Source organism: Trachurus trachurus, assembly GCF_905171665.1.
Source record: "Trachurus trachurus genome assembly, chromosome: 10".
NCBI lineage: Eukaryota > Metazoa > Chordata > Actinopteri > Carangiformes > Carangidae > Trachurus > Trachurus trachurus.
The window spans coordinates 17831608-17854894 of NC_139894.1; the positions used below are offsets into that span (position 1 = coordinate 17831608).

The window sequence follows — 23287 nt, forward strand, 5'->3', positions numbered from 1 at the left end:
CTTCTCCTGTGTCCCTCTTTCAGCCCAAAAATGTTTGCCTCTCCACAAAGGAAAGGGGCACTTTCCTCTGTTAAAGGAAATTCCTGATAAGTTCCTTCCTCTTCACTACCACAACAATGGGATTCATGCAACCAGGAGCACTGGGATCACATCCTGCGTTCGAAGCACAATAGTGCTTTCACAATTCCCTTTTTCTGTAGCGGTAATTTTAATTAAGTTTAATGTGTATAATGAGAGACCATCTCTAATTTCTGTCTGATAAGAAAACATGATTATTATATGATTAATGTATGTGTAGGCATTATATCAGGTAATAATGAAAAACTTTAAAACTGTGGAAATTACACTTTGCATGAATCTATTGATATATAATGTATAGATCTGAATTAATTAACCACAAAAGTGTTAGTGAAACTTCTAAAATGTTCCAAAGATATATTCAAAACCTATTAATGGAGGTTAATTATTGTTCAACCACTGGGTGGCACATTTTTCATTTGACCCAATACATATAATTGTTTCAAGCATGTCAAAGGACTTCTAAATATTAAATTTTCTCAGAATTATCCTAATCTCTGTCTACATTCCCACAATGACGTCAAATTTGAGTTACCTGAATTATAATGGGAACAGAGTGATAATATTTTGCAAGAGGAAGACGATTGAAACCACCTTTAGTTAATAATATCCTATTTCCTATTTTTAGCACAGCTGCGCAATAATTAAATACCATGATTCACATGTACAGCACATTCAATGTTGGCAGCTTGCAATCACTATGGTTATTATTATTATTATTATTATTATTATTAGTGGTACTAGTAGTATTAGTAGTAGTATCCTCCAGTCCAAACTCTCACTGCATACATAAAGTAATACACAAATGTACAGCACGTACACAATAATGATTGTCTAGTTGTTGTCCGTGGTCCAAGAGAATATCCTACATGAGAAAGACTTCCAGGCTTGTACAGTTGCTAGTTGTGCCTTATTAAGTTGTGCAGTTATATGCTCAAGGTTGACAGTGTTAACAAAGCTATCGATCCAGAATGATTTCATACATATATCTGGAGTAAACCAGTGTTTTAGAATTGTTTTCTTCGCAGACCTAGAAAATGCCATTTTACACTGAATTTGCTTAAGAGTGATATCTGAAATATTATTAAGGAGACAAAAGGCAGGATTAGGAATAAAACCAATGTCAAATACTGGTACTGTATGTCTGCACAAGCCCAAAACTTGCTGGCAGGCCCAAAACATGTGAAAAATGTAGGTTGTAACTTGATCTGTGATGTAGGCTCTATGTATGGTCTTGAATTATTTGGTGTGCTAGATTCTTATAAATCATACATAGATTGCACCATATTCTTCCCCAATCTAGGTTTACGTCCAAACTCCCTATTCCATGGATTCATGAAATGGTAAAGCCTCGGCCCTGTGCTCAATCAGTTTAAGAAACAGAGTGATGTGAGGGGAAGGGATAGTTCCAGTGAACTCCATAAGCTTGTAGGGCTGATCTTAGCTAAAAAATAATAATAAATAAAAGGCTGCAGGAAGACAAAGGTGTGTTCTGATGAATTACTTTTAATTTGTTTTGATTGTTACACTAGAGAACAGGATGTCTTGCAGCCTGTGTGGCAATACCTTAGAAGAGTCAATCATTTTCCATGCAGTAGTAGACTGTGGGTCGACCCATGTGTTGGCCAGTTTTTTTGATGTGTTTCTTAAATGTGAGATTCTCATCTAGTGTGATACCAAGGTAGTGGAACTGGATTACCAGTTCAAGTTCCTCTCCTCCAATTAATACTTTAGATCTGTTCTGATTTATTGGTCGTTCAGTGAATGTCATACACACCATTTTTTTTGTATTGAGCATAAGGCAGTTGTTATTAAGCCCGTCTTGTACCATAGTTAGAGCATTTGTGAGTTTGCTGGAAGTAATGTCAGAGTTCGGACCATGATGTTCACTTTGCCTTGGGCCGCCTCTAGGGCACACGATGATGCAATTAATCTGTACTTCTTTTTTTGAAATTGTTTTAGTTGCGTTTCTTGGATCAGGTCATTGTCAGCCTTTTTGCGATGTTGGTAGGCCTTTCACATTAAGTGATAAAATATACAATGACTGCATCAGCTTATACAGCCAAGTTAGTGTAATACATAGTATAACCACATAATCTTCCTGCCAATCATTGTACTGTTGTTGCAATGCTGATGTTCTTATAGGGTAATATCATATCATATCATGAAGAAATCGGGAAATACTGACTTAAGAAACATTATACATTCTATATATTTTTTTTATTTAGTTTATTTGGCAGAATGCACACAAAAGAATAGACCCAAAGAATCATGTTATATCGCAATTATATCTGATCAAAACTATGCAACTCTCTATGAACACAGATTTTTTTTTTTTTTTTGCAAACACATGAAATAACATCAAAAAGTGACTTTTTATTTATGACATTGTTTACATATTAATATGGAGTGTGTACAAAGAGTGACAAAGCAAATGAAATACAGAGGATCATCAAACAGGTAAGAATGAAATTGACACAGGATTAGGAAGCAAAACATTGAAAACAAATGCAGCAAATGCTTATTTTGGTAAATGGCATAGATTTTACGGGTGAATACATTTTCTAAAAAATAAACAGGAAGTACTGACAGCATTTTAGAGAGTTGACAGTTTCCAAACAGTGATTGTCTTTGCAATTATGGTATGTACAACACCATTACTCCTTAGAATGTGTTACACAGGGCCATCTCTATGTTGCATATGCTCCTGCACTGATTACATAAAATAAAAGCTTGAAAATAAAATATTTTCATACATTAAAAGTGGTGACTGTTAATATTTGTGTCTGGTGTATAAACAACATTTTCCTTCAAAATAACTATTGTAACTATCCGTTCTGTGCAAAAGACCCTTGAATACAAATATAACACACCTGTTCAACATTCATTTAAAAGAATGAATAGGACAAAAATGGCGAACCCTGCAATGAACTCTTGTTGAATATTTGGTAAGATGGCATGTTTTCAATAAATCTGGACTATGTACAAAAAACAATATCTATTATTACAATACAAATTAATCTTATTTACAGTATTAAGGGATTTTAAACAATCTCATGCCCTCCTGTCAAATTACTGAAAAAATGAATTACTCATAGTTAATGACTGTACATGTCCCCTTAGGTTTGAAAGAATTTATATTAGGAGGACACACTGGAGTGTGCATGAGATAGTTTAATTTGCCTTATAATTAATCATTTTTTTGGTGAAACAGATAGTTCAACTCTTGGGAACCTAAAACCACCTCTTGAGCCACTGTCACTGCTGGAAGATGAAGACAATCTTGACTTTTTAGAGGGTAAAGAAACATTCGCACCTCCCTCAACCCCTGCCTCCCTGTCCTCACCAAGTGTCACTTCATATGAGCCCTTTGACTTTGCACCAAAACCTCCAAAAGTGCCAAACTTCAGCTTTCCTTTCTTTCCTCCAACTTTGCTTCCTCCTAGATCTAATGAAATGTCGCCCCCCTCAGCTTCTAGGTGAGTTGAAGGAGAACTGACTGCAAGCCCACCTTCATCACTCAGAGATGAAGAACGATGCCTTGATTTTTTGAATAGATCCAGTGAGGCTGACTTGCCTTTAGTTGACACACTGAGTCCAGGGTCACCCTCTAATTCCAGTTTCCCACCTACCATTTCCCCTGTGTGCACACTTAAGCCTTTGGGGACCTTACTGCCTTTTCCACTGCCACTGAATTCTAACTCTGGTCCCCGAAGATCACCTGCACTACTGCCCTTTGCTTTTGATTTGCCAAACAATTTTGGCATCTTTACCTTCATTTTGCCCTCACTGTGCCTCAGCTCTGGACTCGGAACCTCAATATTTTGTGAACTGGCTTGGTAGCTAATGGATGGAGACTGTATGTTAATTCCTCCTCTGTTTGAAACTTCTGACTCAACATTTCTTCCACCTACTTGGCCTTCAACCTGAGGCAGAGCAATGCCGAATTTTGGTACCTTCATTTTTGGAAAAGTTACTGTACCCTCTGGGAATTGAAGGCCACCAACAGCACTGCCCCCTGACACACTTGCATCAATCTCTGCACCACCTTTAATATTTGGCATTTTAATATTGGGAGTCTTTAATTTAACATCTGACCCTTTCAAACTAACATCTGGGCTGTCAATACTTGCACTCAGACTACCAGATGACAAATTGATGTCAGGTGATTTCATTCCCTCTGATACAGACCCTTCGCCTTTCACTTTTGGGGATTTTATGTCTAATTCCACATCAGGAAAATGAAGTTTTCCAAAGAGGGGCTTCTTTACCTTCGTTCCCTTGAGATGAATATGTGGTGTGTCTACATCAAGGTCCACTGCCGGTGTGTCTATGTCAAGATCAGCCTTCTTTGCCTTTCCTTTCACTTTAGGAAGTTTAAATTTCCCCTTTTTCCCCTTTACGTTGATATCGATATCTGGGGCATCGAGACTTGCTTCAGTGTCTGGGAGATGCACTCCTGTTTTAGAACCTTTTGTGCCCACACTGACTGTGGGAGCTGTCCCCTCTATTTCTGGGGATTTTATTCCAAACTTGGGACCTTTGAATTTAGGAAATGTAACACCTGTCTTTCCACCTTCCATAGAGATGGATGGCACCTGGATGTTAGCATTCAGACCTCTCGTATTACCTGCCATTTTAGGAAGAGAGGCATCAATCTCCCCTTTGATCTTAGGCCCTTTTAGGTTTACATCAAGATCAGGAGTTTCAATGTTGATGTTAGATTTGGGATGATTTATGTCAAATTCTGGACCCTGCATATCTGGACCCTTTATGTTCAGTGATGGCATTTTGATTTTAGGCATCTCAAATCCACCTTTAGGTCCTTCTACATCAATCTTTGGACCTTTGATGTCGATGGAAGGTGTTTTGATTTCTCCTTCAATCTTTGGAACTGACACATCCACATCACCTTGGAGTTTGGGACCTTTAACATTGATGTCAACATTAGGCATCTTGGGTCCTTTTATATTTGGCATCTTCAATTTAGGTCCTTTGATTTTAGTGTCAGTGCTTTCAATGTCAATTTCTGGAGCTTTGATATCAATGTCAGCTTTGGGAAGGTTTATGTCAACATCTGGACCCTCTACTTTTGGACCTTTGACGTTCAGTGATGGCATTTTGATGTTAGGCATTTCAAATCCACCCTTCGGTCCTTCAATATCAATGGCGTGCCCTTTGATATTAACATCAGGTGCTTTTATATCTCCCTCAATCTTTGGAACTGACACATCCATATCACCTTTCAGTTTGGGACCTTTCAGATTGAAATCCACATCTGGCATTGAGATTTTTGGTCCTGATATGGATGGCATGTTGAATTTGGGTCCTTTGATCTTGCCACTAGGACTCTCAATGTCCAATTTTGGTCCTTTGATATCCAATTCAGGAGCCTTGATATCAATATCAGCTTTTGGAAGGTTGACATCAATGTTTGTGCCTTCAACATTTGGACCTTTAACTCCGAAGGATGGCATTTTGAATTTTGGCATTTTAAATCCTCCTTTGGGACCCTCAATATCCACATCTGGCCCTTCAATGTCCACTTTTGGTGCCTCTATGTTACCCTCGATCTTTGGAACTGACACATCAACATCTCCCTTCATTTTTGGCCCTTTAAGATTGATATCCCAGTCAGGCAACTTTGGTCCAGAAATGGAGGGAAGCTTGAATTTGGAACCTTTGAGTTTTGCATCAGGGCATTCCACGTCAACTTCTGGCCCCTTAATGCCAATATCTGGTGCGTTAACACCAATGTTTGCTTTGGGGAGATTAATGTCAACATCTGGACCCTCCACTTTGGGACCTTTGAATCCAAATGATGGCATTTTGATTTTAGGCATTTCAAATCCACCTTTTGGGCCTTCAATATCAACCTCTGGACCTTTGATGTCAATCTCAGGTGTTTTTATGTCTCCTTCTATCTTTGGAACTGACACATCCACATCACCTTTCACTTTGGGACCTTTCAGATTGAAATCCACATTTGGCATTGAGATTTTTGGTCCTGATATGGATGGCATGTTGAATTTGGGTCCTTTGATCTTGCCACTAGGACTCTCAATGTCAACCCCTGGTCCTTTGATATCCAGTTCAGGAGCTTTAATGTCAACATCAGCTTTTGGGAGGCTGACATCAATTTCTGGGCCTTCAACATTCTGACCTTTAACTCCAAAGGATGGCATTTTGAACTTGGGCATTTTAAATCCTCCCTTGGGTCCCTCAATGTCAATATCTGGTCCTTCAATGTCCACATGGGGAGCTTTTATGTTGCCCTCAATCTTTGGAACTGACACATCAACATCTCCCTTCATTTTAGGCCCTTTCAGATTAATATCCCAATCAGGCATTTTTGGTCCAGATATGGATGGAAGCTTGAATTTGGGACCTTTGAGTTTTGCATCAGGGCATTCCACATCAAACTCTGGCCCTTTAATATCAATGTCTGGTGCGTTAACATCAATGTTTGATTTGGGAAGATTAATGTCAACATCTGGACCCTCTACCCTTGGACCTTTGAAACCAAAGGATGGCATTTTGATTTTGGGCATCTCAAATCCACCTTTCGGACCTTCAATATCAACCTCTGGACCTTTTATGTCAATGTCGGGTGTTTTTATGTCTCCTTCCATCTTTGGAACTGACAAATCCATATCACCTTTCAGTTTGGGACCTTTCAGATTGAAATCCACATCTGGCATTGAGATTTTTGGTCCTGATATGGATGGCATGTTGAATTTGGGTCCTTTGATCTTGCCACTAGGACTCTCAATGTCAACCCCTGGTCCTTTGATATCCAATTCAGGGGCTTTAATGTCAATATCAGCTTTTGGGAGGCTGACATCAATTTCCGGGCCTTCAAGTTTTGGACCTTTACCACCAAACGATGGCATTTTGAACTTTGGCATTTTGAATCCTCCTTTGTGGCCATCAATGTCAATGTTTGGTCCTTCAATGTCCATTTTGGGAGATTTTATGTCACCCTCAATTTTTGGAACTGACACATCAACATCTCCCTTCAATTTGGGCCCTTTCAGATTAATGTCCCAATCTGGCATTGTGGGTCCAGATATGGATGGAAGCTTGAATTTGGGACCTTTTAATTTTGCATCAGGGCATTCCATATCAATTTCTGGCCCTTTAATGTCAATATCTGGTGCATTAACATCGATGTTTGCTTTGGGGAGATTAATGTCAACATCTGGACCCTCCACCTTTGGACCTTTGAAGCCAAATGATGGCATTTTAATTTTGGGCATCTCAAATCCACCCTTTGGACCTTCAATATCAAACTCTGGACCTTTGATGTCAATCCCAGGAGCTTTTATGTCTCCCTCTATCTTTGGAACTGACACATTCGCCTCACCTTTCAGTTTGGGACCTTTCAGATTGAAATCCACATCTGGCATTGAGATTTTCGGTCCTGAAATGCTTGGCATGTTGAATTTGGGTCCTTTGATCTTGCCACTAGGACTCTCAATGTCAACTTTTGGTCCTTTGATATCCAGTTCAGGAGCTTTAATATCAACATCTGCTTTTGGAAGGTTGACATCAATTTCTGGGCCTTCAACGTTTGGACCTTTAACTCCAAAGGATGGCATTTTGAATTTTGGCATTTTAAAACCTCCTTTGGGACCCTCAATATCCATATCTGGTCCTTCAATGTCCACTTTGGGTGCCTCCAAGTCACCCTCAATATTTGGAACTGACACATCAACATCTCCCTTTATTTTAGGCCCTTTCAGGTTGATATCCCAGTCAGGCAACTTTGGTCCTGAAATGGAGGGAAGCTTGAATTTGGGACCTTTGAGTTTTGCATCAGGGCATTCAACATCAACCTCAGGCCCTTTAATGTCCATTTCTGGTGCATTCACATCAATATTTGCTTTGGGAAGATTTATGTCAATATCTGGACCATCCACTTTTGGACTTTTGAATCCAAATGATGGCATTTTGATTTTGGGCATCTCAAATCCACCTTTTGGGCCTTCAATATCAACGTCTGGACCTTTGATGTCAATCTCAGGTGTTTTTATGTCACCCTTTATCTTTGGAACTGATACATCCACATCACCTTTCAGTTTGGGACCTTTCAGATTGAAATCCACATCTGGCATTGAGATTTTTGGTCCTGATATGGATGGCATGTTGAATTTGGGTCCTTTGATCTTGCCACTAGGACTCTCAATGTCAACCCCTGGTCCTTTAATATCCAATTCGGGGGCTTTAATATCAATATCAGCTTTTGGGAGGCTGACATCAATTTCTGGGCCTTCAAGTTTTGGACCTTTACCACCAAAGGATGGCATTTTGAACTTTGGCATTTTAAATCCTCCTTTGTGGCTATCAATGTCGATGTCTGGTCCTTCAATGTCCATTTTGGGAGTTTTTATGTCACCCTCAAGCTTTGGAACTGACACATCAACATCTCCCTTTAATTTAGGCCCTTTCAGATTAATGTCCCAATCTGGCATTGTGGGTCCAGATATGGATGGAAGCTTAAATTTTGGACCTTTGAGTTTTGCATCAGGGCATTCCACATCAAACGCTGGCCCTTTAATGTCAATGTCTGGTGCGTTAACATCAATGTTTGCTTTGGGGAGATTAATGTCAACATCTGGACCCTCCACCTTTGGACCTTTGAAACCAAATGATGGCATTTTTATTTTTGGCATCTCAAATCCCCCTTTTGGGCCTTCGATATCAACCTCTGGGCCTTTGATATCAACCTCAGGGGTTTTTATGTCTCCCTTTATCTTGGGAACTGACACATCCATATCGCCTTTCAGTTTGGGACCTTTCAGGTTGAAATCCACATCTGGCATTGAGATTTTTGGTCCAGAAATGGAAGGCATGTTGAATTTGGGTCCTTTGATTTTGCCACTAGGACTCTCAATGTCAAGTTTTGGTCCTTTAATATCCAATTCAGGGGCTTTAATGTCAACATCAGCTCTGGGAAGGTTCACATCAATTTCTGGGCCTTCAACATTTGGGCCTTTAACTCCAAAGGATGGCATCTTGAATTTAGGCATTTTAAATCCTCCTTTGTGACCCTCAATATCCACATCTGGTCCTTCAATGTCCGCATGGGGAGCCTTTATGTTGCCCTCAATCTTTGGAACTGACACATCAACATCTCCCTTCATTTTAGGCCCTTTTAGATTAATATCCCAGTCAGGCATTTTTGGTCCAGATATGGATGGAAGCTTGAATTTGGGACCTTTGAGTTTTGCATCAGGGCATTCCACATCAAACTCTGGCCCTGTAATGTCAATGCCGGGTGCATTAACATCAATATTGGCTTTTGGGAGATTTATGTCAACATCTGGACCCTCCACTTTTGGACCTTTAAACCCAAATGATGGCATTTTAATTTTGGGCATTTCAAATCCACCTTTTGGACCTTCAACATCAACCTCTGGAATTTTGATGTCAATCTCAGGTGTTTTTATGTCTCCTTTCAACTTTGGAACTGATACATCCACATCACCTTTCAGTTTAGGACCTTTCAGATTGAAATCCACATCTGGCATTGAGATTTTTGGTCCTGATATGGATGGCATGTTGAATTTGGGTCCTTTGATTTTGCCACTAGGACTCTCAATGTCAAATTCTGGTCCTTTGATATCTAACTCAGGGGCCTTAATGTCAACATCTGCTTTTGGGAGGCTAAGATCAATCTCTGGGCCTTCAACATTTGGACCTTTAACTCCAAAGGATGGCATTTTGAACTTAGGCATTTTAAATCCTCCCTTGGGACCCTCAATATCCACATCTGGTCCTTCGATGTCCACTTTTGGTGCCTTTATGTCGCCTTCAATCTTTGGAACTGACACATCAACATCTCCCTTTATTTTGGGCCCTTTGAGATTGATATCCCAGTCAGGTAACTTTGGTCCTGAAATGGAGGGAAGCTTGAATTTGGGACCTTTGAGTTTTGCATCAGGGCATTCCACGTCAAACTCTGGCCCTTTAATGTCAATGTCTGGTGCGTTAACATCAATATTGGCCTTTGGGAGATTTATGTCAACATCTGGACCCTCCACCTTTGGACCTTTGAAACCAAATGATGGCATTTTGATTTTGGGCATCTCAAATCCACCTTTTGGGCCTTCAATATCAACATCTGGACCTTTTATGTCAATGTTGGGTGTTTTTATGTCCCCTTCCATCTTTGGAACTGACACATCCATATCACCTTTCAGTTTGGGACCTTTCAGATTGAAATCCACATCCGGCATTGAGATTTTTGGTCCTGATATGGATGGCATGTTGAATTTGGGTCCTTTGATTTTGCCACTAGGACTCTCAATGTCAACTTTTGGTCCTTTGATATCAAATTCAGGAGCTTTAATATCAACATCAGCTTTTGGAAGGTTGACATCAATTTCTGGGCCTTCAACATTTGGACCTTTAACTCCAAAGGATGGCATTTTGAATTTTGGCATTTTAAATCCTCCTTTGGGACCCTCAATATCCACATCTGGTCCTTCAATGTCCACTTTGGGAGCCTTTATGTTACCCTCAATCTTTGGAATTGACACATCAACATCTCCCCTCATTTTGGGCCCTTTCAGATTGATATCCCAATCAGGCAATTTCGGTCCAGAAATGGAAGGCAGCTTGAATTTGGGACCTTTGAGTTTTGCATCAGGGCATTCAACATCAACCTCTGGGCCTGCAATGTCAATATCTGGTGCGTTGACATCAATGTTTGCTTTGGGGAGATTAATGTCAACATCTGGACCATCCACTTTAGGACCTTTAAATCCAAATGATGGCATTTTGATTTTGGGCATCTCAAATCCACCTTTTGGGCCTTCAATATCGACCTCTGGACCTTTGATGTTAACATCAGGTGATTTTATGTCTCCCTCCAACTTTGGAACTGACACATCCACATCACCTTTTAGTTTGGGACCTTTCAGATTGAAATCCACATCTGGCATTGAGATTTTCGGTCCTGATATGGATGGCATGTTGAATTTGGGTCCTTTGATCTTACCGCTAGGACTCTCTATGTCCAATTTTGGTCCTTTGATATCCAATTCAGGGCCCTTAATGTCAACATCAGCTTTTGGAAGGTTGACATCAATTTCTGGCCCTTCAACATTTGGACCTTTAACTCCAAAGGATGGCATTTTGAATTTTGGCATTTTGAATCCTCCCTTGGGACCCTCAATATCCACATCTGGTCCTTCAATGTCCACTTTGGGTGCCTCTATGTTGCCCTCAATCTTTGGAACTGACACATCAACATCTCCCTTTAGTTTGGGCCCTTTCAGGTTGATATCCCAGTCAGGCAACTTTGGCCCTGAAATGGATGGAAGCTTAAATTTGGGACCTTTGAGTTTTGCATCAGGGCATTCCACGTCAACCTCTGGCCCTTTAATGTCAATGTCTGGTGCATTAACATCAATATTTGCTTTGGGGAGATTTATGTCAACATCTGGACCCTCCACCTTTGGACCTTTGAAACCGAAGGATGGCATTTTAATTTTGGGCATCTCAAATCCACCTTTTGGGCCTTCGATATCAACCTCTGGACCTTTGATGTCAATCCGAGGTGCTTTTATGTCTCCCTCAATCTTTGGAACTGACACATCCACATCACCTTTCAGTTTAGGACCTTTCAGATTAAAATCCACATCTGGCATTGAGATTTTTGGTCCTGATATGGATGGCATGTTGAATTTGGGTCCTTTGATCTTGCCACTAGGACTCTCAATGTCCAATGTTGGTCCTTTGATATCCAATTCAGGAGCCTTGATATCAATATCAGCTTTTGGAAGGTTGACATCAATTTCTGGGCCTTCAACATTTGGACCTTTAACTCCAAAGGATGGCATTTTGAATTTTGGCATTCTAAATCCTCCTTTGGGACCCTCAATATCCACATCTGGTCCTTCAATGTCCACTTTTGGTGCTTCTATGTTACACTCAATCTTTGGAACTGACACATCAACATCTCCCTTCATTTTAGGCCCTTTCAGGTTGATATCCCAGTCAGGTAATTTTGGTCCAGAAATGGAAGGAAGCTTGAATTTGGGACCTTTGAGTTTTGCATCAGGGCATTCCACGTCAACCTCTGGTCCTTTAATGTCAATTTCTGGTGCATTAACATCAATATTTGCTTTGGGGAGATTTATGTCAACATCTGGACCCTCCACTTTTGGACCTTTAAATCCAAATGATGGCATTTTGATTTTGGGCATCTCAAATCCACCTTTTGGACCTTCAATATCAACTTCTGGACCTTTGATGTCAATCTTAGGTGTTTTTATGTCTCCCTCTATCTTTGGAACTGACACATCCACATCACCTTTCAGTTTGGGACCTTTCAGATTGAAATCCACATCTGGCATTGAGATTTTCGGTCCTGAAATGCTTGGCATGTTGAATTTGGGTCCCTTGATCTTGCCACTAGGACTCTCAATGTCAACTTTTGGTCCTTTGATATCCAGTTCAGGAGCTTTAATATCAACATCTGCTTTTGGAAGGTTGACATCAATTTCTGGGCCTTCAACGTTTGGACCTTTAACTCCAAAGGATGGCATTTTGAATTTTGGCATTTTAAAACCTCCTTTGGGACCCTCAATATCCACATCTGGTCCTTCAATGTCAACCTTTGGAGCCTTTATGTTACCTTCAATCTTTGGAACAGACACATCAACATCTCCCTTCATTTTTGGCCCTTTTAGATTGATATCCCAGTCAGGCAACTTTGGCCCAGAAATGGAGGGAAGCTTGAATTTGGGACCTTTGAGTTTTGCATCAGGGCATTCCATATCAACCTCCGGCCCTTCAATGTCAATATCTGGTACATTAACATCAATACTTGCTTTGGGGAGATTTATGTCAACATCTGGACCCTCCACTCTTGGACCTTTGAGTCCAAATGATGGCATTTTGATTTTGGGCATCTCAAATCCACCTTTTGGGCCTTCAATATCAACCTCTGGACCTTTGATGTCAATGTCGGGTGTTTTTATGTTTCCCTCTATCTTTGGAACAGACACATCCACATCACCTTTCAGCTTGGGACCTTTCAGATTGAAATCAACATCTGGCATGGAGATTTTTGGTCCTGATATGGATGGCATTTTGAATTTGGGTCCCTTGATCTTACCACTTGGACTCTCAATGTCAATCTCTGGAATCTCAATGTCTACTTTTGGGATCTCTATGTCTCCCTCAACCTTGGGCCCCTTCACATTCACATCTCCCTTCAGTTTTGGTCCTTTCAGATTGATATCCCAGTCTGGCATCTTGGGGGCATTGATGGATGGCATCTTTATTTTTGGTCCTTTCAATTTTGCATCAGGGCCTTCAACATCAATCTCAGGTAACTCAACATTAACATCAGCTTTGGGAAGATCAATATTGACTTCAGGACTCTCCACTTTGGGACCCTTAATGCCAAAGGATGGCATCTTTATTTTGGGCATTTCAAATCCCCCTTGTGGCCATCCAATTTCAGCCTCTGGAACTTTGATGTCAACCTCAGGACCTTTCATGTCCCCTTTTATCTTTGGAACTGTCACATCCACATCACCTTTCATTTTGGGACCCTTCAAATTAAAATCCACATCTGGCATGGACATTTTTGGTCCTGAAATACCTGGCATTTTGAGTTTTGCTCCTTTGACTTTGCCATCAGGACTGTCAATTTTAACATCGGGTCCCTCAACATCCATATCTGGAGTTTTTACACCAATGCCACCTTTGGGAAGATTAAGATCAACATCTGGCATTTCAACCTTTGGTCCTTTGAATCCAAACTTTGGCATCTTGAATTTAGATCCTTTTGCCTTTGGACCAGTCAATCCCAGGTCAACATCAAGACCCTCTGAGCTACCAGTCTTTCCCTTGATGCTGATGTCACCTTGAACCAATTTCACATCAGTTTCTGGAGCCTTTGCCTTTGGACCCTTGAATCCAAACTTTGGCATTTTAAACTTGGATTTCTTTGACCCAATATCAGGAACATCAACTGTAACATCTGGGCCCTCGAGTTCAGCTTTTGGCAGTTGAACATCCCCTTTCAAATCACCCTTCAATTTTGGCCCCTTCAGGTTGATATCAACATCGGGTAATGACATTTTTGGTCCAGATATCGTTGGTAGATTAACTTTAGGCCCAGAAAATTCTCCCTGTGGTGACTCCAAGTCAAGTTTTGGACCTTTGATCTTTACATCAGGGGTTTTTATGTCTCCCTCCAGTTTAGGAGCTGACACACCCATGTCACCTTTGAGTTTTGGACCCTTGAAATTGAAATCGACATCCGGCATGGAGATTTTCGGTCCTGAAAGTGTTGGCATGTTGAATTTGGGGCCTTTGAGTTTTGCATTTGGCCCTTCAATGTCAACTTCTGGCCCTTTAATGTCAATGCCTGGTGCGTTAACATCAATGTTTGCTTTGGGAATATTGATGTCAATATCTGGGCCTTCTACTTTTGGACCTTTCATGCCAAAGGATGGCATTTTGATTTTTGGCATTTCAAATCCTCCTTTTGGACCCTCAATATCAACCCCTGGACCTTTAATGTCAATCTCAGGTGTTTTTATGTCTCCCTCTATCTTTGGAACTGACACATCCACATCACCTTTCCATTTGGGACCTTTCAGATTGAAATCCACATCGGGCATTGAGATTTTCGGTCCTGAAATGCTTGGCATGTTGAATTTGGGTCCCTTGATTTTGCCACTAGGACTCTCAATGTCGACCGCTGGTCCTTTGATATCCAATTCAGGGGCTTTGAAATCAATGTCAGCCTTAGGGAGGCTTACATCAACGTCTGGCCCTTCAATATTTGGGCTTTTAACTCCAAAGGATGGCATTTTAAACTTTGGCATTTTGAATCCTCCCCTGTGGCCTTCAATGTCAACATCTGGTCCTTCAATATCCACCTCAGGAGCTTTTATGTCTCCTTCAATCTTTGCAAGTGAAACATCCACATCTCCCTCGACTTTTGGACCTTTTAGTTTGATGTCAAAGTCTGGCATCTTTGGTCCCTTTATAGTTGGCATCTTCAGTTTGGGTCCTTTTATTTTTGCATCAGGTCCTTCAATGTCAATCTCTGGGGCGTTAATATCAAACTCAGGTGCTTTCACATCAATATTTGCTTTGGGCAACTTGATATCAACACCTGGAGCATCCACTTTAGGACCTTTTATGTTAAATGATGGCATTTTAATCTTTGGCATTTCAAATCCTCCCTTTGTCCCATCAATATCGACAGCTGGACCCTTGATGTCGACTTCAGGTATGTTTATCTCTCCTTCCAACTTAGGAGCTGACACATCCATGTCACCTTTCAGTTTTGGACCTTTGAGATTGAAGTCCACATCTGGCATTGAGATTTTCGGTCCTGAAATTGTTGGCATATTGAATTTGGGACCTTTGAGTTTTGCATTCGGCCCTTCAATGTCAACCTCTGGTGCTTTGATGTCAACACCAGGTGCTTTCACATCAATGTTAGCTTTGGGGAGGCTTACATCAACATCTGGGCCTTCAACTTTGGGACCTTTAATGCCAAATGATGGAATTTTGAACTTTGGCATTTTGAATCCACCCTTGTGGCCTTCAATGTCGACATCAGGCCCCTCAATATCCACCTCAGGACCTTTAATGTCTCCTTCAATCTTTGGAAGTGAAACATCTACATCTCCCTCTACTTTAGGACCTTTTAGTTTGAGGTCAATGTCTGGCATCTTTGGCCCTTTTATGGTTGGCATCTTCAGTTTGGGTCCTTTTATTTTTGCATCAGGTCCTTCAATATCAAACTCTGGAACATTGATGTCAACCTCTGGTGCTTTCACATCAATGCTTGTTTTGGGAAGGTTGATATCAACATCTGGAGCATCAACTTTTGGACCTTTAATGTTAAATGATGGCATTTTGATCTTTGGCATTTCAAATCCTCCCTTTGTCCCTTCGATATCAACAGCTGGACCCTTGATGTCAACTTCAGGTGCATTTATCTCTCCTTCCAACTTAGGAGCTGACACATCCATGTCACCTTTCAGTTTTGGACCTTTGAGATTGAAGTCCACATCTGGCATGGAGATTTTCGGTCCTGAAATTGTTGGCATGTGGAATTTCGGGCCTTTGAGTTTGGCATTCGGCCCTTCAATGTCAACCTCTGGTGCTTTTATGTCAACGTCAGGTGCTTTCACATCAATGTTAGCTTTGGGCAGGCTCACATCAACATCTGGACCTTCTACCTTTGGACCTTTAATGCCAAATGATGGGATTTTGAACTTTGGCATTTTGAATCCACCCTTGTGGCCTTCAATGTCAATGTCAGGCCCTGCAATATCCACATCAGGACCCTTTATCTCTCCTTCAATCTTTGGAAGTGAAACATCTACATCACCCTCTACTTTAGGACCTTTTAGTTTGAGGTCAATATCTGGCATCTTTGGCCCTTTTATGGTTGGCATCTTCAGTTTGGGTCCTTTTATTTTTGCATCAGGTCCTTCAATATCAAACTCTGGAGCATTGATGTCAACCTCAGGTGCTTTCACATCAATATTTGTTTTGGGAAGGTTGATATCAACATCTGGAGCATCAACTTTTGGACCTTTAATGTTAAATGATGGCATTTTGATCTTTGGCATTTCAAATCCTCCCTTTGTCCCTTCGATATCAACAGCTGGACCCTTGATGTCAATTTCAGGTGCGTTTATCTCTCCTTCCAACTTAGGAGCTGACACATCCATGTCACCTTTGAATTTTGGGCCTTTGAGATTGAAGTCCACATCTGGCATGGAGATTTTCGGTCCTGAAATTGTTGGCATATTGAATTTGGGACCTTTGAGTTTTGCATTCGGCCCTTCAATGTCAACCTCTGGTGCTTTGATGTCAACATTAGGTGCTTTCACATCAATGTTAGCTTTGGGGAGGCTGACATCAACATCTGGGCCTTCAACTTTGGGACCTTTAATGCCAAATGATGGAATTTTGAACTTTGGCATTTTGAATCCACCCTTGTGGCCTTCAATGTCAACGTCAGGCCCTTCAATATCCACCTCAGGAGCTTTAATGTCTCCTTCAATCTTTGGAAGTGAAACATCTACATCGCCCTCTACTCTAGGACCTTTCAGTTTCAGGTCAATATCTGGCATCTTTGGTCCCTTTATGGTTGGCATCTTCACTTTGGGTCCTTTTATTTTTGCGTCAGGCCCTTCAATATCAAACTCTGGAGCATTGATGTCAACCTCAGGTGCTTTCACATCAATATTTGCTTTGGGAAGGTTGATATCAACATCTGGAGCATCAACTTTTGGACCTTTAATGTTAAATGATGGCATTTTGATCTTTGGCATTTCAAATCCTCCCTTTGTCCCTTCGATATCAACAGATGGACCCTTGATGTCAACTTCAGGTGCATTTATCTCTCCTTCCAACTTAGGAGCTGACACATCCATGTCACCTTTCAGTTTTGGACCTTTGAGATTGAAGTCCACATCTGGCATGGAGATTTTCGGTCCTGAAATTGTTGGCATATTGAATCTGGGGCCTTTGAGTTTTCCATTCGGTCCTTCAATGTCAACCTCTGGTGCTTTGATGTCAACATCAGGTGCTTTCACATCAATGTTAGCTTTGGGGAGGCTTACATCAACATCTGGGCCTTCAACTTTGGGACCTTTAATGCCAAATGATGGAATTTTGAACTTTGGCATTTTGAATCCACCCTTGTGGCCTTCAATGTCGACATCAGGCCCTTCAATGTCCACCTCAGGACCTTTAAAGTCTCCTTCAATCTTTGGAAGTGAAACATCTACATCGCCCTCTACTTTAGGACCTTTTAGTTTGAGGTCAATATCTGGCATTTTTGGCCCCTTTATGGTTGGAATCTTCAGTTTGGGTCCTTTTATTTTTGCATCAGGTCCTTCAATATCAAATTCTGGAGCATTGATGTCTACACCAGGTGCTTTCACATCAATATTTGCTTTGGGAAGGTTGATATCAACATCTGGAGCATCAACTTTTGGACCTTTAATGTTAAATGATGGCATTTTGATCTTTGGCATTTCAAATCCTCCCTTTGTCCCTTCGATATCAACAGCTGGACCCTTGATGTCAACTTCAGGTGCATTTATCTCTCCTTCCAACTTAGGAGCTGACACATCCATGTCACCTTTCAGTTTTGGACCTTTGAGATTGAAGTCCACATCTGGCATGGAGATTTTCGGTCCTGAAATTGTTGGCATATTGAATTTGGGGCCTTTGAGTTTTGCATTCAGCCCCTCAATGTCAACCTCTGGTGCTTTGATGTCAACATCAGGTGCTTTCACATCAATGTTAGCTTTGGGGAGGTTTACATCAACATCTGGGCCTTCAACTTTGGGACCTTTAATGCCAAATGATGGCATTTTGAACTTTGGCATTTTGAATCCACCCTTGTGGCCTTCAATGTCAACGTCAGGCCCTTCAATATCCACCTCAGGAGCTTTGATGTCTCCTTCAATCTTTGGAAGTGAAACATCTACATCGCCCTCTACTTTAGGACCTTTTAGTTTGAGGTCAATATCTGGCATCTTTGGCCCTTTTATGGTTGGCATCTTCAGTTTGGGTCCTTTTATTTTTGCATCAGGTCCTTCAATATCAAACTCTGGAGCATTGATGTCAACCTCTGGTGCTTTCACATCAATGCTTGTTTTGGGAAGGTTGATATCAACATCTGGAGCCTCCACTTTTGGACCTTTTATGTTAAATGATGGCATTTTGATCTTTGGCATTTCAAATCCTCCCTTTGTCCCTTCGATATCAACAGCTGGACCCTTGATGTCAACTTCAGGTGCATTTATCTCTCCTTCCAACTTAGGAGCTGACACATCCATGTCACCTTTCAGTTTTGGACCTTTGAGATTGAAGTCCACATCTGGCATGGAGATTTTCGGTCCTGAAATTGTTGGCATATTGAATTTGGGCCCTTTGAGTTTTGCATTCGGCCCCTCAATATCAACCTCTGGTGCTTTGATGCCAACATCAGATGCTTTCACATCCATGTTAGCTTTGGGGAGGCTTACATCAACATCTGAACCTTCAACTTTGGGACCTTTAATGCCAAATGATGGAATTTTGAACTTTGGCATTTTGAATCCGCCCTTGTGGCCTTCAATGTCAATGTCAGGCCCTTCAATGTCCACCTCAGGAGCTTTGATGTCTCCTTCAATCTTTGGAAGTGAAACATCTACATCGCCCTCTACTCTAGGACCTTTTAGTTTGAAGTCAATATCTGGCATCTTTGGTCCTTTTACGGTTGACATCTTCAGTTTGGGTCCTTTTATTTTTGCATCAGGCCCTCCAATGTCAATCTCTGGAGTTTTAATGTCAACCTCAGGTGCTTTCACGTCAATGCTTGTTTTGGGAAGGTTGATATCAACATCTGGAGCCTCCACTTTTGGACCTTTTATGTTAAATGATGGCATTTTGATCTTTGGCATTTCAAATCCTCCCTTTGTCCCTTCAATATCAACTGCTGGACCCTTGATGTCTACTTCAGGTGCATTTATCTCTCCCTCGAACTTAGGAGCTGACACATCAACATCACCTTTAAGCTTTGGGCCTTTGAGATTGAAGTCCACATCAGGCATGGAGATCTTCGGTCCTGAAATTGTTGGCATGTTCATTTTCGGGCCTTTGAGTTTGGCATTCGGCCCTTCAATGTCAATCTCTGGTGCTTTGATGTCAACATCAGGTGCTTTTACATCAATGTTTGCTTTGGGGAGGCTTACATCAACATCTGGCCCTTCTACTTTGGGACCTTTAATGCCAAATGATGGAATTTTGAACTTTGGCATTTTGAATCCACCCTTGTGGCCTTCAATGTCAATGTCAGGTCCTTCAATGTCCACCTCAGGAGCTTTAATGTCTCCTTCAATCTTTGGAAGTGAAACATCTACACTGCCCTCTACTTTAGGACCTTTTAGTTTGAGGTCAATGTCTGGCATCTTTGGCCCTTTTATGGTTGGCATCTTCAGTTTGGGTCCTTTTATTTTTGCATCAGGTCCTTCAATATCAAACTCTGGAGCATTGATGTCAACCTCAGGTGCTTTCACATCAATGCTTGTTTTGGGAAGGTTGATATCAACATCTGGAGCCTCCACTTTTGGACCTTTTATGTTAAATGATGGCATTTTGATCTTTGGCATTTCAAATCCTCCCTTTGTCCCTTCAATATCAACCTCTGGACCTTTGATGTCAACTTCAGGTGCATTTATCTCTCCTTCCAACTTAGGAGCTGTCACATCCATGTCACCTTTCAGTTTTGGACCTTTGAGATTGAAATCCACATCTGGCATGGAGATTTTCGGTCCTGAAATTGTTGGCATATTGAATTTGGGGCCTTTGAGTTTTGCATTCGGCCCCTCAATGTCAACCTCTGGTGCTTTGATGTCAACATCAGGTGCTTTCACATCCATGTTAGCTTTGGGGAGGCTTACATCAACATCTGGGCCTTCAACTTTGGGACCTTTAATGCCAAATGATGGAATTTTGAACTTTGGCATTTTGAATCCACCCTTGTGGCCTTCAATGTCAACGTCAGGCCCTTCAATATCCACCTCAGGAGCTTTAATGTCTCCTTCAATCTTTGGAAGTGAAACATCTACATCGCCCTCTACTTTAGGACCTTTCAGTTTCAGGTCAATATCTGGCATCTTTGGTCCCTTTATGGTTGGCATCTTCACTTTGGGTCCTTTTATTTTTGCGTCAGGCCCTTCAATATCAAACTCTGGAGCATTGATGTCAACCTCAGGTGCTTTCACATCAATATTTGCTTTGGGAAGGTTGATATCAACATCTGGAGAATCAACTTTTGGACCTTTAATGTTAAATGATGGAATTTTGATATTTGGAATTTCAAATCCACCCTTTGGACCTTCAATATCAACCTCTGGGCCTTTGATACCAATCCCAGGTATTTTCAGGTCTCCCTCCATCTTTGGAACTGACACATCCACATCACCTTTGAGTTTTGGACCCTTTAGATTGAGGTCCACATCTGGTTTGCTGACATCTGGCCCTGACATTTTTGGCATGTTGAATTTGGGGCCTTTAACTTTTGCAGTTGGTCTTGCCATGTCAACCTCTGGTACTTTGATGTCAACATTAGGTGCTTTCACATTAATGTTGGCTTTGGGGAGGCCTACATCAACATCTCCACTTTTCTCCACTTTTGTACCTCTTATGTTAAAAGATGGCATTTTTCCTTTAGACATTCCAAATCCACCCTTTGGCTCTTCAATATCAACCTCTGGACCTTTAAAGTCAACTTTATGTGCTTTTATTTCTCCCACTGACTTTGGCATTGATATATCCACATCTCCTTCAACTGATGGGCCTTCAATCTTTACATCCACATCAGGCATTTTTGTTCTTTTTATGGATGGCATTTTCAGTTTTGCACCAGGGACTTCAATATCAGCTCCTGGAATTTTGACCTCAAATCCACCTTTAGGTTTTTCAGCATCAATTTCTTTTCCCTTGATCTGAACCTCAGGTTTCGTTGTGTGTCCCTCTTTCGTTGGGACTGTCACATCTCCCTTTATCTTGAATTTCAATCCCTCTGTTTTTACATCAGCATCTGGCAATTTGGTTTGAATGTTCATTTCAGGTCCTGTCAGGCCACTCTCCGGAAGGCTCACATTCACAGCTGATCCTGGAATACTCGCATTAGGACCTTTGATTTGCATCATTCCTCCCTTTGTGCTTGGCAGGTTAACATCTACAGAACCTCCACCAAGTCTGACATTTGGAATACTTCCTTTTGTCTGCACGTTACTGATGATAATTTCAGATGCTGTCGTTGTTCTGTCACCTAAACCGGTTTCAGTGTTGCTTTCCTGTGTTTTAGCTATGGATGTAGTCGAGATCGGCATTCCTTTTCCTGGTAAATTCAGACTAATTGACCCACCGTTCGCTTCTGCTGAGGTTACCTCTGCACCTCCCAGCCCCCCTACTGTAACATGTCTACTCCCAGTGTTTGTGCTGTCTCTTAACGTCATGCTTGTTTCTAGCAGTTGAATGTTCCCATCTCCTTTCTCCCCACTCCCTCTTGAGATCTCAATGCCCCCCTGGCTACCAAAGTTTGGGCCTTTAAATCTGACACCTGTACCTCCTTCTTTCTCTGCCTCTCTTGTAATTGTTGTGGTCTTAATCCCACTACTGCCCCAGCGTGTCTCTGTGGAGCTAATGTGTGGCCCAGTGTAAGAGACATTGCCTGACTCAAAAACTCCCTCCTCTGCTCCCCCTTTACCTGAAGGGCTGCCATGTGAGATCCTGATACGAGGAGAGCCATCTCCAGATTCGTGCCTTAGCCCCTTAAACTCTGGGCTTGAAAGTTCAAGTTGCTCACTTATGCCACTTGGCATATCCACAGTGTAGGTGGTGATGCGGCGAGTGATGGTAGTAATCGTGCTGCCATCACTGCTTGTGCTGCTGTGCCGCTCTGTGCGAACATCTACTCCTTCTGCAAGGTCTTCAGACTTCAGCCTTGGTTTGATCTTTTTCGTGTATATTCTCTTATAGTCCTCATCATCCCCACTCTTGATAGAAAAAAACAAGAAGACATAGTAATGTCATTATACCATGTCTTTGTTCGGTCCCTACAAACAAGCCAAGAATAATTTTAATTTAATAAAATCTTACAAGTATGATGTCTGGACTGGAACCTCCAAACCGAGTCTTCCCTTCCCATGTCAGTGTGCCCATTGGTGAACGACATGGTGTGCTCACAGGAGAGCAGCAGGGGGATTTGTTTTGTAGTTTCAGTCCAACCTTGTGGCGGTTCAGTGTCTTCAGTAGCTCGGCTGTTTCATCTGAGCTCATGTTATCAAAGTAGATAGTGGCGCCCACAATTTGATCACCTGTGAATTAAGTGGGGACAGCAACAAAAATAAGTCTGTTAAGAATACTGGATATTAGTTGACACAAGCTAGGTGAGATAATGTTTGCTTTATGAACCCTGATTTTGAAGAAAAAGGAATGTTTTACCTTCATATACTTTTCCAGAACGTGCAGCAGGTGACTCTCCTTTGACCTCCTTGACAAAGAGCTCTCCTCCAGTTGTCTGTTCAATGGTCAAGCCAGTTTTGTCTGGGCCTTCCCAGTCTGGAAAGAGCACCTCCCTGGTTTCCTCTTCTTCAGCCATCTATAAACATAATAATTCAAATAATGGTTTTGAGAGATATCATACCTC

General features: G+C 41.4%; 1 protein-coding gene across 1 annotated transcript; it reads right to left on the reverse strand.

Annotated features, from left to right (window-relative positions):
• Positions 1 to 2311: 2311 nt before the first annotated feature.
• Positions 2312 to 23239, reverse strand: ahnak (AHNAK nucleoprotein; the record flags this gene model as incomplete). Its single annotated transcript, XM_083981223.1, has 3 exons — positions 2312 to 22634; positions 22738 to 22955; positions 23083 to 23239. The coding sequence occupies 3 exons, from the start codon at positions 23237 to 23239 to the stop codon at positions 3273 to 3275; spliced, it is 19737 nt and encodes a 6578-aa protein (XP_083837349.1). The 3' UTR covers positions 2312 to 3272.
• Positions 23240 to 23287: the final 48 nt, after the last annotated feature.